Source organism: Contarinia nasturtii, unplaced genomic scaffold (genome assembly GCF_009176525.2).
Source record: "Contarinia nasturtii isolate CC-2019 unplaced genomic scaffold, AAFC_CNas_1.1 Cnas_scaffold_129, whole genome shotgun sequence".
Taxonomy (NCBI): Eukaryota; Metazoa; Arthropoda; class Insecta; order Diptera; family Cecidomyiidae; genus Contarinia; species Contarinia nasturtii.
The window spans coordinates 6,374,135-6,391,202 of NW_022197486.1; the positions used below are offsets into that span (position 1 = coordinate 6,374,135).

Below are 17,068 nucleotides of genomic sequence, written 5' to 3' on the forward strand. Positions count from 1 at the left end.
AAGACAAAGTAGAAGAGAGACAGAAAGGGAAAAAAGATGAGACGAAAAAAAATATATATATGCACAAGTCAAGGAGTGCACTTTAGAAAAAATGTGTATGTATGACTAGATATATGAGCATATCATTGAAGCAGCAGTAATTCAACGATTGAAATCACAAAATGAGAGAAAAAGTAACAGAGAGATAGAGTGAGAGGCAGTATGAGAAAAAATGCAGAGAAAAAGGAAATCATGTTTCCCTTATTGCGAAACATACTTTTTTCTTATACGTACCGGGAAAATTGAAATTTTTTTTTTCAAAGTTTCAAAAAAATGGGGAGCAGGAAAAAAAAAGGAATTAGCTTTTTCTCAACTGTCTTCCGAGAATTGAAGTTAAAGGCTGATATCGGAGCCTTGACAATGTGCCACCTTGACATTCGCAAAGTCAAAAATCAGACAATTTGAAAAGGGAACGAAAAATGGAGTGAACAAATTTACAAAAATTCCCGGTTTTTCCCGGCCTAGTGGAAAGTCTATAGTATGACACATCAGATTGCATACTTCTTGATAAAACCATCGCTTACAATTTCTCAAAGTTCAAATAAGTGTTCCCTAGCGCGCCTCACCTCATCCGCCCGCACTCCATCTTGTCTGCCAATTATTCACGTGGAATTTACTTGTGCGAAAAAAGAACAGAATTTTGTGCTGTGTCTGCAAAGAAACACATCGGAAGAGAATAAATCGAAGAAAAAAAATGCGCCGAGAGAAGAAGAAGAGAACAAACGCGAACGCAATATTTCATGATATTTTACCATAACATTTTTTTTCAACATTCGAATTTTGTCTACGATGAACAAATGAAGTTCATAAAAGAAAATTACATTGAAAGTGAGTGGTTTTTTTTCTGTGCATTGCGAATCGTGCGATAAATCTGTTTCACATGCTCGAGTCAAAAGTCACGCAAGACACAAAATGCCAAAAAAAGGAGAGACACACGAATTGAGAGGCTTCAAGCACCAAAAACGACGGCAAAAGTAGAAAATTAAAAACGATTTATAATTCGATTTGATCTGATTATTTGTAAATAAAATAAATTGTCTCTCTGCTTTTCTCTTCATTGAAATATCGGGCTGGGAATTGCAGTAGCAAAAAGTCAAACCAAAAACACACACAACAACAACGAAAGAGCAACGAGAACAAGGAACACACGTTTTCATCATATTAAATATTATTATGATAATCATTTTTGGTTTAATGTGTTTTCCCTTCGTTTGTGTCTATAAAAATGAAATGGGATAAAAGCCGATGACGGAAATCCGAGTTGCGTGCGATTTTGTTAACGTAGCAGTCATGAAGTACACACACACACACATCATTTGCCAATTTAACGAATAACGAATACATCATACAAATTTACTCTTTGTTTGAAAGGCATTTCAATACCGCTTAACACACGTACACGCGGCGTTGTTTTTTTTCCTCTGCTATTTATTTATATATATATCTCATTTTCATTGTGCCTCAGTCAATATTTTCCATTCTCAATTTCTCTAGTCCCTTCATTCTCGCTATATTTTCGTTTTGTTTTATATTGTTTTGGTCTGCCATCATTGCCGCCATTCAATGTTCAAAATAACAAAATGAAATGAATCGAAAGAAAATCAAATTTAACCAGAAACCACAATGAAATCGAATTTTGTGTGTACATTTGGGGTACCATATATGAAATGGCAACTGATTATAATGGGCTACTGTTGTTTATTGAATGCATATAATGAGATATTGCATATAGATTTGATGTGCCCCTGGTATAATTTTCAATCCACTGATGCATTCATTGCTTTTCTCGCTGAACGAAAGATGAACAGAATCGAATCTATTATGTGGTTTATCAAAAACAAAATGTGTTTGTTGTGGGTTTCATTCGTTTTTTTTTTCGAAATCTGTTCAATGCTTGTCTCTGCAGGACTGCAGGTGGCTCTGAAAAATACCATAAATATATATTTAAAAAAAAAACTCTTCCAATATATGGCCTAAGAAAATCTTAATACATATATCTTACTTGATGTGTGAAACGAAAAAAAGGTGGTCGGTGAAATGTGAAAAATCGTCTTGATGCCACGATATCAAGTGAATGACTTTATATAGATTTCGATCTTCATGACACTTCAAAATATTGTTGGTCATCAATTCCTTTCTCGTTGCGCATGTAGAAATTGCATCCCATGTCGATATAATGCTTTGAAAAGTATGCACATCCCTTGTGTGTGTGTGTGGGGCTCGAATTCATCACATTGTTCGCTCCATTTTCAAAGCGCTACACACCATTTTTATATATCTATTAGAATGTGTCGTCAGTTTTCGCGTGAGATGTCTTTGTTTACATCTTGATACGGTGCTTCAATTGTCAGAGTTTTCTTTTTTGTTGGCAAAGTTTCAATAAATTGGAATTTATGCATCCAACCTTTTCCATTTTGGAATCAAGGTCTATTGTACGTATGATTACATCCAATGGTGGTGATGGTGGTGATGTAACGGCAAGAGGTGCAATGTGCATTGTATTAGGTGCCGACAATTTATGCACTACATTCAATTTTAAATAAATTGCCGTATACGATCCCTGTTGACTCATTCACATACAGTGTCTGCTCACATAGTCATCTTCTTTTTTGTCATTCTCTGAAGTTTTTTTTTTCATTCTTTTGCTGACATAGTGACAAGCCATCGTTTTTAATATGTATAAACCGCATCTCTCATTAAAACGATGCGAAAAGAACTCTAGTGCACATCCAAACATAAATAGATTGTGTCATATGTTAGATGGCTTACCGGTTCGTCTTTGCACTTGTCTCATTCTCTCCGGTGGAAGTCTATATATATTTGTTTTTTTTTTTTATTCACATATCTCATGTTGCATGCTCTATCTCTGAGCTGGTTCTCATATCTGTAATTTGATAAAATAGCTTTTGTTTGTCTTGAATCAATGTATCCGCAAGAGTTATTGTTATATAGAGTAAGAGTGAGCGGCTTCCTGGGATTTATTTTATTAATTTCTTTCGTCTTCTATTAAATTATAACATTTTTTCCATATTCATGATCATAATAATGATGGTATAAGAAATTGTAGAAGTAAAATATGAAAATAAATCGTGTATCTAGGGGGTGGACACAAAATCGCAACTAGCAAAAATATCAAATGTATGCGTTTCACTAAAAAAAACTTTAAAAAATTGGCAAGACCCGCCACGGGTCACCCGTGTCTTCCCCCTAGGTACATTGTTGATTGAGCAGACAAAAAGTGTATATAATATGTTTTGAGTGAAAAAAATGAAATTCAAGTATCAGCGACATTGACTAATGTGATATTCGATTATTTTTTCAAAGGTAGCAGTCAAAATGATATGAAATTAGATGTGCATTGTGGCTTATACGCATTATTATTAATCACCGGTGCGATCTTTTTCGTTTCTTTTGTTACTTGCCACAAAAATGACTATATTGATCGTGAACGTGAGGGCATGATAAAGAGAAATTGTGTTTTGTCGCAATTTTTTTTTGTTATCTTGGCACGTGTTATCGATAGCTTTTGTTATGTTATCGTCATCGTTTTGTTCTTCCGCTTCACAGCAATTAATTTTACATAAAAGTGTTATGGATATGCATATGTATGAAAGTGAGTCGAAATTGAAAAGAAAAAACCCTCTAAGAATGAGTAGAAATATTTCCTTGTGTTTGTACATTAAATGCTCTACATTTATTTCCACAAAACCAAATGACTTCTTGGTATGGTTTTTAGTGCGTCCATGTGAGTGTATTTATATATATATTTAGCGTGTTAAGAATGGTGATGAATTTGAAAGCGATTGTGATGTGGATGATATATGACTGGAATTCAAATAAACCTAACCACGAACAAATATCACGAATACCGCAATGATTTTCAAACACTTCGTCGCAAATGACAAAGTCAAAGCCATTATAGTGCATTAGAACGTGTACCACTAGTGTCAAAAGTATTCAGGCAACACCTATGAGACATGTGCGTTCATACCGCAAATATTCACCGACACAAACACAAGCCAATACTTAGTCAAATTATTCTCTGTTGTTTTACTACATCGGATGGCAAAAGATATATTAATAGAATCGAGTTCGTATCTTGAGAGTTTGAGATTTTGTAGGAAATATGTTTGGGCTTTGATGTGGTGCGATGTGACATCGTACGGTCAAACGGTGACAGAAAGAAGGATTCATCCAAGAGTTCGAATGAGAAATAGCAGACACAAAGAGTAGACCAAAAGTGTGCTTCATGCTTACCCACTTATTTTCCCGTTGTTGTTTTTTTTGGGGCTGCACAATACAAATCACATATTGCATCAAAACCACGGCATACATACATGCAGATATTCAGCTGCCGTTGGCTGGGCCAAACACCATGCAAGAAGAGCGTTGCCATAAATCCCATTTAATTAAATATCTTAAGATCGAATGTGTGTATGTGAATTAATTTAAAACATTTCATACCCCCCATTCAACAATGCTGAGTTGTGTCACACTCACAGCAGCACGCATTCTCTCTCTATCTCGTTCTACATATTTTATATATATATATATGGATTACTGTGCATGAATCCAATATGCACGAAAACGACCAACATATCTAGATATTTTATATATGTGGCGATGTTGGCGGATGCAGCAGCAATCCTTCACGACATGAACACAGGAGATGATTCGATTCGTCTGTATGTCTGTCCTCAGCTGGATTTATAGGTGTGTTTTCGCATTTACTGAATATTCATGCAATTTTGTATTCAGATTAAGACGTTCAAGAATGGATTGTTACTCTCTCTACCTCCCTCACTCTTTCTGTCTGTCTGTCTCTCTGTGTGTGAGATTTTCAGTCTGTGTCGCTCATTCACTTGAATTAAAGCTTAAAATACATAAATAAATTTCAACGAAATTTCGGTTGCAAAAAGAATTCAAAGCAAGTATCTGTAGTAGTTACACTCAAACAATAACGAAACACCAATAATCTGGGACAGCTATCACCATGATCAACAACAACAAATCCAAAACCCAAACAATATAAATTTACATGCGAATAATACGAACTTTTGTTTTGTGGCATTCAAATAACAAATATTTGGATTTCCGTTTCTGTGCATTCTTCATTTTGCATCGTCGTGCATTTGCATATTTGGCTTTTGCTTCTATTTTTTTAAATATATATAAACATTCTCACACACCGAGACAGATACTAGCATTACCACAAACACCACCTGCAATGGCAGTGATTGAAACCAAGATCAAAATGATTAAATGAGCTCTTGTCATTTTTGGCCGTGCGGTTTTTTTGGGCATTCATACCGCTGTATTTGTGTATGTGTGTGTTTGTGTGTACGATTTGCATACCGATAAATATGCATACGCTTTTATGAATGTAAAAAATGCAGAAAATCAAGTATATTAGATAATATTATCGAGGAAAAAAGCGATATGTAAAACAATGTACAAGAATTTCTCGCATACGATATTTGATAATTTCATTAAAACATTTTTTTATAAATGTTTAATCAACATATTCAAATTGACGGTGTATAGGATTTATTTTCGTATGTTTGTCCGTATGATTTCAATTCATTTGTGCTGGTCGCACAATAGAGAGTTAACAGTGCAACCATTCTGCACAGCCATCCATCTGTTATTATTGCCATCTCGCTTCGTTTTTTTTTTGAATCCTACATAAGCGCCAAGAACATTATCAATGTACACTTTATGATGTTGTTTCGATAAAATACATGCACACAAACACAAATTCCTATTATTAAAAGCGAAAAATGGCCAAACGCTTAATTCTGATAGTAATTTAGAATTTTTTACGACATATCAACATTTTTAGCATCCACATCTATTACACGTGAGCGCGTGTGTTGTACTGGCTGTTTGAAATGCCAAAACAATAACAATAAAAACTGAAATGTGCAATAAAAAGGGCTACAACATTATTGACCGATGCCCTTGGTGCTGTGGAGCCGAGTGCCGTTTTTTTTCTCTCGCCACCATCAAATGAAAGTGAATTGTGTGCACAGCTCGCTCAAGCTCACACACACACACATTTTGCCGTGATTGTTTTTAATGAAAATTTCCATTTTTCATTGCTGCATTATGTGCAGTATTTTTACTTTGACTGCATCAACCAAAAAACACACAACAACGAGAAATAAATAAATTTCAAACATACAACGACCCTTTTGGCAATTTTTAACGGCCACACTGTAATGATGACGCTATAATTTAAATTAATGATCTATTCGACATTCCAATTTATATGGATGAAATGTAATTCATTTTATTTGGCCATAAAATCACATATTTCTGTTTAAATTGAACGAAATTGCCTTATAAAATGACAACACTTGTTCAATTAAATCGATTGAATTTTTACCGTGCCGATACAATGACCAAATAGGACGAGAGATGAGAAAAAAAAACACGAGTGCATTGAAATTTCGTGTTCGTCTTTTTCTAGGAACGATTGATTTGCATTTCAGATGGAATTCTTTTGGTTCGAGTGTATTGCCGTTTGTATTGATTCCAGTTTCTTTCTTGTTTTTCTATTTTACGATGAAACACACACACACAACGGAATGATCATACTCTTTTGGGAAAAACAGAGATCAAAGTCTCCAAAGCCCTTATTGCCCTCCATTCAATTGATGTTGTTTGATTTTCTTCTGACTCTCTTGGCTATTTGTTCCATTGACGACGATGAAGATGAGGAAGACGATGCTGTTGCTTTTACATATGAGAAAAATATCGAGGAAGAGTTGTTTTGCAAGAATTAATCATTGTGTGTGTGTGCAAAAGGAAGAGAGAGGGAGAAAAGAGTATGAATTGGCTGTCTTTTGTGTACATTGTGTACACTCTGCTTGAATTCCATTTTAATTTTAGCAATGATAGATTTATGGTTAACATAAATAATATTTCGGTATGCCTTTCTGCGTTCCAATTTAACTATTTCTTTGCATTTCAAATATTTTCGTTCTCTTTCTCGTCTATCCCTTTCTGCATTTCTGAGTACTTTGCATGATTCGCATTCAATAGTTGTTGTTGTTGTGGTTTTTTTTTGCTCTATCACTCTTTCTCCCTCGTTCACTCTGCTTTCTGCTTTATTTTCTTCGCCTTCACAATGTTGAGACTTCGTTTGCTTGCATACAGGCATTTGAAATGCGCACAATGGAATTAAAAAGAAGAAGGAAGAAAACATCCCGACCCATAAAATGAGAAGCAAGGGAATTTCAATGCATAAAATATATATAATAATTTTCGAAATATTATTTATGAATGGAGAAGAAAAAAGAAATGTTTTAATCCGTTGGCCGGGGGATTTTAAAATTGATTTTATTACGCTCTCTCGCTTCCTCTATCTTGCTCTCTGTTGCTCTATCTTTCTCTCTCTTTCTGTCTCCTCTGATTTGCTGCTGTTCACTTGCCACAATAGAGTCTATTGCGATTGGGCATTAGTTTTTGAGATTAACGGTTCGATTAACAAGACATAAAAAGTATCTCGTATTCATTTTTTTATGCAATTTTTTTAGCTGCTTCACAGCTTTCTGATGTCGTTACGGTTTCATTTTTTTGTTTTCATTTGAGTGCATAATGATTACTTGAGCGATGAATTGACAGACGCCGGCTGATTTTCGATCAATTTCTTGCTTTGACTGAACCATTTTACACAATGCATATTCATTCTTTGTGATTTTACGACACGAATCGTTCGTATTCATATTTTTTTGCTGTCTCTCGGTCTATAAAATTGAGTAAATCTCGGTCAGTTCATTGTAAATTTGCAGAATCTTTGCTCTCATATATATTTTTTTTTTACATTTATTTGTATTCCATTGCTTTTTACATCCAGCCATTAATCATCATGTTCAACAAATTAATTGAATTGTTGATTATTGTTCGAATATTTAAATTGGAAATACAGCCACAGGCATGCACACACACTTCGCGCTAACAAACACTTGTCAAATGTTATTGGTTATCGTGATTGGCAACAATCACGTTTCGTTATACTTTGAAACAGAAGTAAACGCTTTTTTTGTTGTTGCTGTAATTTATTTAAAAAGTTCATAAGCAGTAATTGTAAGCTGTAAAAATCAAGTCAAGCGGTCATATTATGCAATTTTGTGACTCAGACGAAGAAAAACGAAAAACAAAAAAAAACTAATTGTGTGTTTTACGATGCTGAACTCTCTTGAATGAACAATCAATGCATTCGACCCCAAACACACATCATCACAGCAACACCAATAACAAAAACAAAACGAGCACACCTTATTGAGTTTGTAATGAAATCGAGTTGAGAGAACGCGAAGAAGAATAAGAAAAAACGCGGTCAATAAAAGACAATTTTGCATAAGTAGTAGTTGAATAATGGTTTTGGTATTTCGGTTTATTACTTTATGAAAATGGAGATGAAACACACAAAAATAAACGGTTGTGATTGAGCTCTTCGCGTATGAACACGTTATTCATAATAATTTATTGGCTATAGAATTGAAGTGCGACGTAAGTGCATGGCAGTAGCACACATCATACACGCTTCGCAACAACAATAAATTCATTTCTATGTATATGAAATCGTTGAGCCATGTTGCGTTCGTTGCTTTTATTATTTTTTTTATACACAATCAATATCCAGATATTATAATTTATACTTGGTGTGTGTGTATATTGAAATGCAGGATTAAAAGTCGACATTTTTCGGCACTTTGGATCGATTTTCTGTATGTCTGTACACAGACTGTAGTCCCCATTGTTTATGGCATAATAAAGGTTTAATCACGGGCTATTAAAAAGTGAATGCTTATTTATTATTTAAAAGAGCTGATTTTCGACAAATATGGAAAGCGCACGAGATAAATTGCATTTCTTTTCTCTCTCTACATTCTTTGGGGAAATGAAATGCAACAACCGTATATAAAACGATCGAACTGTAAATGACATTATGATATGCGCCAAGACATGCAAAAGACTGAGAAACCATGAATTACCTTAATTTTGGCCGTTTTTTTTTTTTTTTTTTGGTGGGTGTGCGCGCGCGCGTTTTTTGGAATTGCCCCCACGGAAAATGTCATATGCACAATGAACGCTCGATGTGCACTTTTTGCTTGTGCATGCTCTCATTTTGGCAACGAAACGATTAAAACACTTTGCACAAATATGCAATCACTTAATGGCCTCACAATCAAAATTCCTGGATTTATTTTACGCATATATAAATCGCTTTGGATAAGAAAAACAAAACGCTTTTGGCATTCAACACATTCAATTCAATTTTGCGCGTTTTTTCGCGATGATTTTTTCTTTCGCTTGTTCATTCAAAAAATAAGCCATCCAAATTTGGCCCAATGCAAATGCATTTCGCTTATTACATCGAATCAATTGTGGATAATTCCGTCTTAGCTTCTCACCAGGGGTCCAAGCGGTAAAATTAACCCCTCCCCTGTGAGTGAATTTGAATTTGCCGCTATACACTATTACAAATTGCTAGAATTTTTTTTAATTATTCCTCAAAATTGTTGGTAGGACTTTTGAATCTATGCACTCCCCTTGGATCGTCAACTTTGGAAGCTATGAGTCCCGCACTTTTTTTCTGCATATGTCGTGCACTTTTGGGTGTTCGTTATTTTGCTGGCCCAAATGTGATTTATTTGGTTTTCATGATTATGGACTTTTTTCGACTGTTCCCCGAAATGGTTTACAATTTGACTTGATGACTTTTTGTTTATGGATGCAATGTTTTTTTTTTGTGATTTTTAGCAGTTGTTTTTCTTTTGACTTTGAATAATTCGACCGAATTCCTGATCCATTCTTACCAACACATTTCGAAATGAATTCCCATTCCATTTGTCATCGCACTTCTTTGAAGTATTCTTTTATAATAGCAAATGATTAATATAACAATTACTATGCTGATTTCAAATCTAGTTAAATTGCTGAACTTTGTTTCGAACGCTTTGATCTTTTCCATGTGATAAATTTAACACATATAAAATGAGTTACGTCATTTGCGATTCATTGCAAAGACATAATTTATATTTGGATTCGTTGATTTTCAAATGAAATCGAAATGAAAACAAAAAAATATATATATGCGCAGTATAATTCAAACGATTGAAATGAGTTCATGAATTTTAATTGCAACATCTGTTTTGTGTGTTTTAGTTAATATGTGTATAACAAGTTTTAATTCAAAATGAGTTCTTTTTCTCGTGGTTTCAACGTCAAATATTTGGTCATATAATTGCTGTTGGCTAACCGCTACCAATCTTTTTTATATATATATCGACAGTGCATGAAAAACAATGCGAAACACACGTACATTACCGCCAACCAATTGGTCAAAAAAATGTGCCATGCAATCTGAATACAAAGCGTTTCATTAATTTTTTGAAAACATATTTTCATTAGTTGTGCATCAGTTTCTATTCATCATCAGTGATTGATGAAATTAATAACAAAGTGTGAATATGTCACACAGTAAAATGGCCATTTGCACAAATGAACGCACATCCACATCGCTCGGGTTAATTCAATGAATATTAAACAAACGTTTGAATGAATGGTTTCAACGGGGGCAGAAAAATGGCAGTGTCATAAAAAGCTCCAAAATACATAGCTCAATAATCAACGCAATAACATTGTCTTTCCATGTCAAACTCAATAAAATATATGTGTGGTGCATTTTTGGGGCTAACCGAAAAACAACACACACACAAAAAAAAAACCAAATACCTTTTAGCCATTTTCATTATAATTTAAATGAACGCACATTAAAAATGACTTTTAATGAGATTCCTTCTAATTTTTGCTTTTGTTCACATTTTTTTCTCTCTTTTCTAGCCGAAGACCACAAAATGAGCTAGCCCGCATGACAATAAAATGATTCTCAATGTATGCATAGCACGGTCAACATGCCGCTCATTCATCAAACTCCTGTTAATATTAACGCTGATTGGGATTCGTGCCGCTGATACAACACCATCATCCGATCCCGGTAAGTGGGCATTTCATTGTGTTCGCATTTCTGAATGAAAACGTACAAATTGTTTTCCGTATTCAAATGTAAATTTTCAAATAATATAACAATAATCGATGAGTTTTGAGTCTTGAATATGTGCAAATTACATAAATCGATATGCGATTAGATGTTACAATTTTCAAATGGAAAATATGTTATGTGAATTGATTGTAGTTTCTCTCTGTCTTGATTTTCTTACCAATATAGATATATCAAATGTTGATGATTTTCCAGTTTCATCAACGGCCATATCGCCAGCTCTGTATGGTTTGCATCATCATCAGCCACAATCGCAGCCGCAACATCAGCAGCAACAGCAGCAAACGTATCAAACACCACAGTTGCCTCCATTTAAATTCAAATATCGTGTGTACAATGTGTCGATTCGTGAAAATAGTGTGGGCAAAACATACGCTGCACAACCATCAAATGAGGCACGTATGGGAATTTCATCGGCGCCTGATATCGATATTAAGTATCGCATTATTGCCGGCGATAAGGATAAATTATTCAAAGCTGAAGAGCGTACCGTTGGCGATTTCACATTCTTAGCCATACGCACCCGAACCGGAAATGTAGTTTTAAATCGCGAAAAAATCGATTCGTACCATTTAAAAGTTCGAGCGACTGGCACACGACACGATTACAAAACAAAAATTGTACAAGAGGATGAATGTATCATTAATGTAATCGTGCTCGATACGAACGATTTAAGTCCATTGTTCTATCCAAATGAATATGCGATAACGGTGCCCGAAGATATGGCACTGCATCAAAATATCGTTAAGGTGATGGCAGAGGATGCCGATCTAGGTATAAATGGTGAAATTTATTATAGTTTTTTAGAAGAGACTGATTGGTTCAGCGTACATCCAAGCAGTGGTGTGATATCGTTGACACGACCATTAAAATATATTGAAAAGTCACTGCACGAATTGATTGTAATCGCCAATGATCGCGGCACCAGTCCATCAAATCGTCACAGTCAACCGAGCAAAGCCAGAGTTAAAGTCCGTGTGAAACAGGTAAGTTAATGTTGTTGTTACTTCACTTTTATTCAGTTTAGTGGGGTTTTTTTTTCTTCATGAAACATCGCAGTTTTTTATCCCGTTTAATCAAAACGACAAGCACTCTTTGCTGTTGTGTCAAATGCGCGCGCGCTCTCTCTCTCTCGTTATTCACGTTTACTCAATTCGAATATAAATTTTGTAATAAGTGCTTGCGCGTAATTTATACCACAGCTACTCTGTGCCCAATTACAGTTCATATTTTTCTCCAATAAATTAAGTTGATGGTGTCGGCAAGGAATATAACACACACACACATAAACATTAAAAAAAAGACTAACGAAACCAATTTTGAATGCACACACAAATGCCAACTGAAAATGCACACGGAAATGAAGAGAGCGGGTGTTAAGCTCAACAACAGAAACAGCAGCAACACCACACTTCTCTTTTTCCAATTTATGTGGAAAAAGATATGCAAAATGCTGCCGCCGATTTATGCATGTTTATGTCATTAGCAAAAACAAAAAAAAACTATATATATTGACAAAAAGCCAGAGCTCAAGTGTACCTGCACTTTCATAATTTGCCACCTTAGCCTCTTTTGCTTTGTGTGTGTGTTTGTGTCGGCATAAAATCGAAGTGCACACAGCAATTTAAATTCATGTGCAATTTTCAATTTGATATTGGTGACAGTAGTTTCGAGTTTGTTGTTTCGTATGAAGTGTATTTGGTTTATTTTGTTTTTGGTTGCAACGTTGCTTTTGCCTTTTTTTTCGTCACTGTTATCGTTGCTTCTGTCGAGCTCCATCAATGTCGATTTTCCATTTTTCAAGCATTTACTCTCACTCGCGGTGCGTCATGTGAGAAACACAAATAAATACACCATTCTTTATGTGAACTAAATAAACAACAACAAAAAAAATCAGCGACAACAATGACGAAAATAATGAACAGTGAACAGCAACGACACAAAAAAAAATGTTCATCGAAACCATAAAGCAATGCCAGGGCATACTATTTAAATACAATGTATTTTAATTTGACCACTGAACTGTATGTTCAAAGTGGCGCCCCTGTAACACTTTATATTAACTACCGAGGCCCATATCCAAAAACTACCACCGTCTTAAAATCGAAAATGCATAGTCAACAGGCATGGTACCATTGCCATAGAGTAATGTGAACAATGCAATAACAATGGCGCAAAGTGAAACCAGAATATGCATAATTTGCTGTGAACAATGTATAAAACGCCAGGCACAATAATAATAATCGAGAAAGGAACACGATGAGCAACCGAGCAACGGGGGGAGAGAGAGAGAGTGGGAGCGGGAGCAAGAGCAAATGAAATAAATGACGGGCACCAATACAGAACACCATCGTACATGGCATTGCTTTGCGTTGGAAATTTCACATATTAGTTTGCAGTTATGACATTTTATCTAATTTATGCATCGAAAAGACTCCATCTAATGGTATTTAATATCATAAATTCATGTTGAAATTTCATGTTGATATTGAATACTGGCTGTTGCATTTCATATCATATTCTTCTTTAGCATTCAGTCAGAGTCGATTTTCCGATGTCAGAGCCGAACCGAATAGTTCGTTAGTTGGTTGGAACTAACTTTGTTCAATCGCACACGAGACATCGAAATCGATACAATGCGAGCAAATATGCATAAATTGTGTGAACAGCTATTTTGCAATATAGAGAGCGAGAGAGAGAGAGAAAAAAAAAGAAATTGAAGCACAAACATTTCTTACCGACTATCTGACACTATGCACGCATTCGCATTTTTGCATGCATTTTGTTATGTTCTGGGTGGCCAATGTTTTTCATTGAATTATGCATAAAAAAATATTATTTAGTAGCGATCGAAAAGATGACGCATTAAATAATCACGTTCGTCCACAGCAATGCAATCGTCCTCTCTATAAAATCCTATGCGCTCACATATCATCAACATCATTATCGTCAACAACGACTCGATTCAGTTCATATCGAGTTATTCGTTCATTACTTTTTTTGTGTGCGTCGCTGCTGTTGTTTTTTTTTTGTTACTGCTGTTGCACAGTTTGCCTCATTATGCATAGTTTACAAGTGGTGTAACTTGAATACTAAATGTACGATGAACGCACGAGCGACACTTCAAACCGTTTTTAGTTTGGGTGTTGTTCTTCCAACCATCATCTTCATTAAAGAATCTATTATGCATAAATTTATGCAAGAAAATTAATAAAATCGGTAATTGTTTCGAAAGGCAACAACAGGAGCAATGCACGACTTCAACAACTTTTACATATGCGTACGCATATCTTGCTTTATTGGATATCTAACTTAATCAATTGCATGGTGCAACGAGAATGACAGAGAGAGAGAGAGAATCAGGGCAAAAAAGATGGCACAAATGCGAAAATTAACCGATTGAGAGTTTGTGTGTGTGTATACGCGAGCAATGCAATACATGTATGCAATTGGACCACCTCGACAACGATCAACTTTTCTTAAAAATCGCGAAAAGTTCACATTTAATAGATCCAATGTTATTAGAAACACTGGCGCACAACACCATCCCATACAAAATGCGCAATTTCCTTTGCAAAATTGTTAAGCATTTTGCAGTATGTATATGAATTGAATAGCAAAATGAATAAAAGTGTGTGTGCGTCAGCGCGGCGGTGAATGGATTTAAACCGTGTGTTATCTGTCTTAGTTCTTCTTAGTTTATTAAGAACGAAAATGATCCACATTAAAATCTGAAAACTTTTAATTTACTTGATCTGGCTCTTGTCGGTTATGGTTGCTCTGTTGCTGTTCTTATTTTTATTTCTCTCCCTCTCTCTCTTTTGCTCGATATATTTTTCTTCTTTCTGAGCTCGTACACTTTTTGTTATCGAACTAGTTTTAAAATTAAGTTGATCCACACCGAAAGTTCGTACCGAACAACACGCACACACACCATCTCATAAATCCATCGAAATTGGTAGCATTGCTCGAAACTCCGTGTGAATAATATACAAACACATATCGGCAATAGCTATATAAAAAGAGGCGAATGAAGGAAATCAAACCATCCCTAAAATGAGGTGGCAATAATAGCAATTGCTGTAGTATATAGCAAAAACTGCGATGCCATACAAAATGAAGGCATAAGCATGAATAGAGTAAATTTGCATCAAGTTATTAATTTTATTTACTGGTAAAAGAGAAACAAATTCAATCGTCGCATGCACTTATATTTGATACTGGTATTGATTGTCAAAAAAACATTCCTAATGAAAGAGTGCTAGAAAATTGACACAAATTCATGCCAAACATAGTATGCACAATTGCACACATACAGAAATCGGAAGAAAGGCAACAGAAAAAAAAAACGAATAATTGAATTTCAAATCTGGGCGCGTGTGCATCAAATTAAAGTAATTACATTCGCCTTTGTATTTGCACACAAAATTCGTTTCATGTGATTTCATTAGAATCAATTGATTGCGATCTCACAAACACTATTTTTTTCATGCTCTCTCCCTTTTTTTTGGTTTTTCCAACATAAAAAAAGGTTAATCAATATTTCAATTGATTTATTGAGTATTCGTCATTCGATTTTTGCATCACAAACACATATTTCGAACAAGTTTTGAAGTTTTCGAGTTTCGATGTTGCTTCAATGCACAAAGTAAACGAAACAAACTAATTTTCAATGTGCAACGAAATTCTGGCGCATGAATTTTCTGAGTCATGACGAGTAGACGAACGAGTAGAAGAAAGACAGTGGGCGGGCAGTTTGTGATTGACGAATTTGATTTTCCGAAAATTATACTTAATTATACGCGGAACTGAATCGAACAAGCGATCGATCGCAAAGTAGTGGCGAAAATGTTATGTGATAGCAGATACAATGGAAACGACCACAACGACGACGATGAAAATGGCATATATATTTTTGTTCCTTTGTACAGTCACACATGCCATAATATTCATTTATTCTGGTAAAATGGTTCACATTGATAAAGTTGAAAAAAATAACTTTTGTACTGTATGTGTGCACGTGTATGTGCAAAGTGTATATATATGGCAATATGGATTCACTGGGTTCAATACGATTTACGATTTTATCGAACAGAGTAGAGTTGTTTGTGATTTGAATATGGTATATCGTGTGTAGTGCAAAATGGCAGACCGACTGGTGGTTTGTTTATGTGGGAAGACTTGATCATAAATGTGCTGTGAGTGTGAGAGGGAGAGAGAGAGAACGGCAAAAGACGGTGCTATGCCATTTTGCCAAACGATAATAATTCAATGGAATTACACAATTGCAAACAGGCTGAATGGCCTGGTGCTAATGTGGCCAGAGTTTGGTTTTTATATTGGCGTTATCATAGTTTTGAAAGGCGCATAGATCACACACCGTCTAAACTATGTATATTTATAAATATCGAAAGAGCATAGTTACGAGAACAAGCCATAAAATCTTCCGGTATGTGTAGGGTGGAGCATTAATTGGAGAGTGTAATGCTATCTATCTATCTATCTGCATATATTTGAGTGTCTATAAAATGTTGATTTTGTTTTCTTCTTCTCAAAATCTCTATGTCTTTTTTGGGGGGAGCCAGCATTTGCACATCTCACGGTTTCGGCCGGTTTTATTGAACTTTTTTTTTCTTCATACGATAGAAGAAACTATTGAGAGCTCAAACTAAAAACTGTACATTGTATCACTGCAGCTGAAACAACATGCCTGCAAACCATAAACATACACACACTCTATGCAAAAGAGAACATGCGAACAAAATGAAAAAATATATTTATTACCGATATTAAAGCTCAATGCACTTTACAAACCTGTTCAATGCGCTCATAATGGCAGGCAAACAGGCGCTACATTCACCATGGAAAAAGCTGAATGAAAATAGATAGTGAATTGAGTGTGTATGAACACCATTCACATATAGAGATTTAATATATTTCGATATATTCAACAACGGT

General features: G+C 35.1%; 1 protein-coding gene across 2 annotated transcripts in view; it reads left to right on the plus strand.

Moving 5' to 3' along the window:
• LOC116350002 (fat-like cadherin-related tumor suppressor homolog) overlaps nt 1–17,068 on the plus strand; it is a 142,321-nt gene that overhangs the window by 45,577 nt on the left and 79,676 nt on the right. For both annotated transcript variants that reach the window (XM_031781713.1, XM_031781720.1), the window contains exons 3-4: nt 10,894–11,047; nt 11,279–12,096. In XM_031781713.1, coding sequence (XP_031637573.1) covers nt 10,933–11,047; nt 11,279–12,096 — 933 coding nt within the window. In that variant the 5' untranslated portion in view covers nt 10,894–10,932. The remainder of the gene's footprint in view (nt 1–10,893; nt 11,048–11,278; nt 12,097–17,068) is intronic.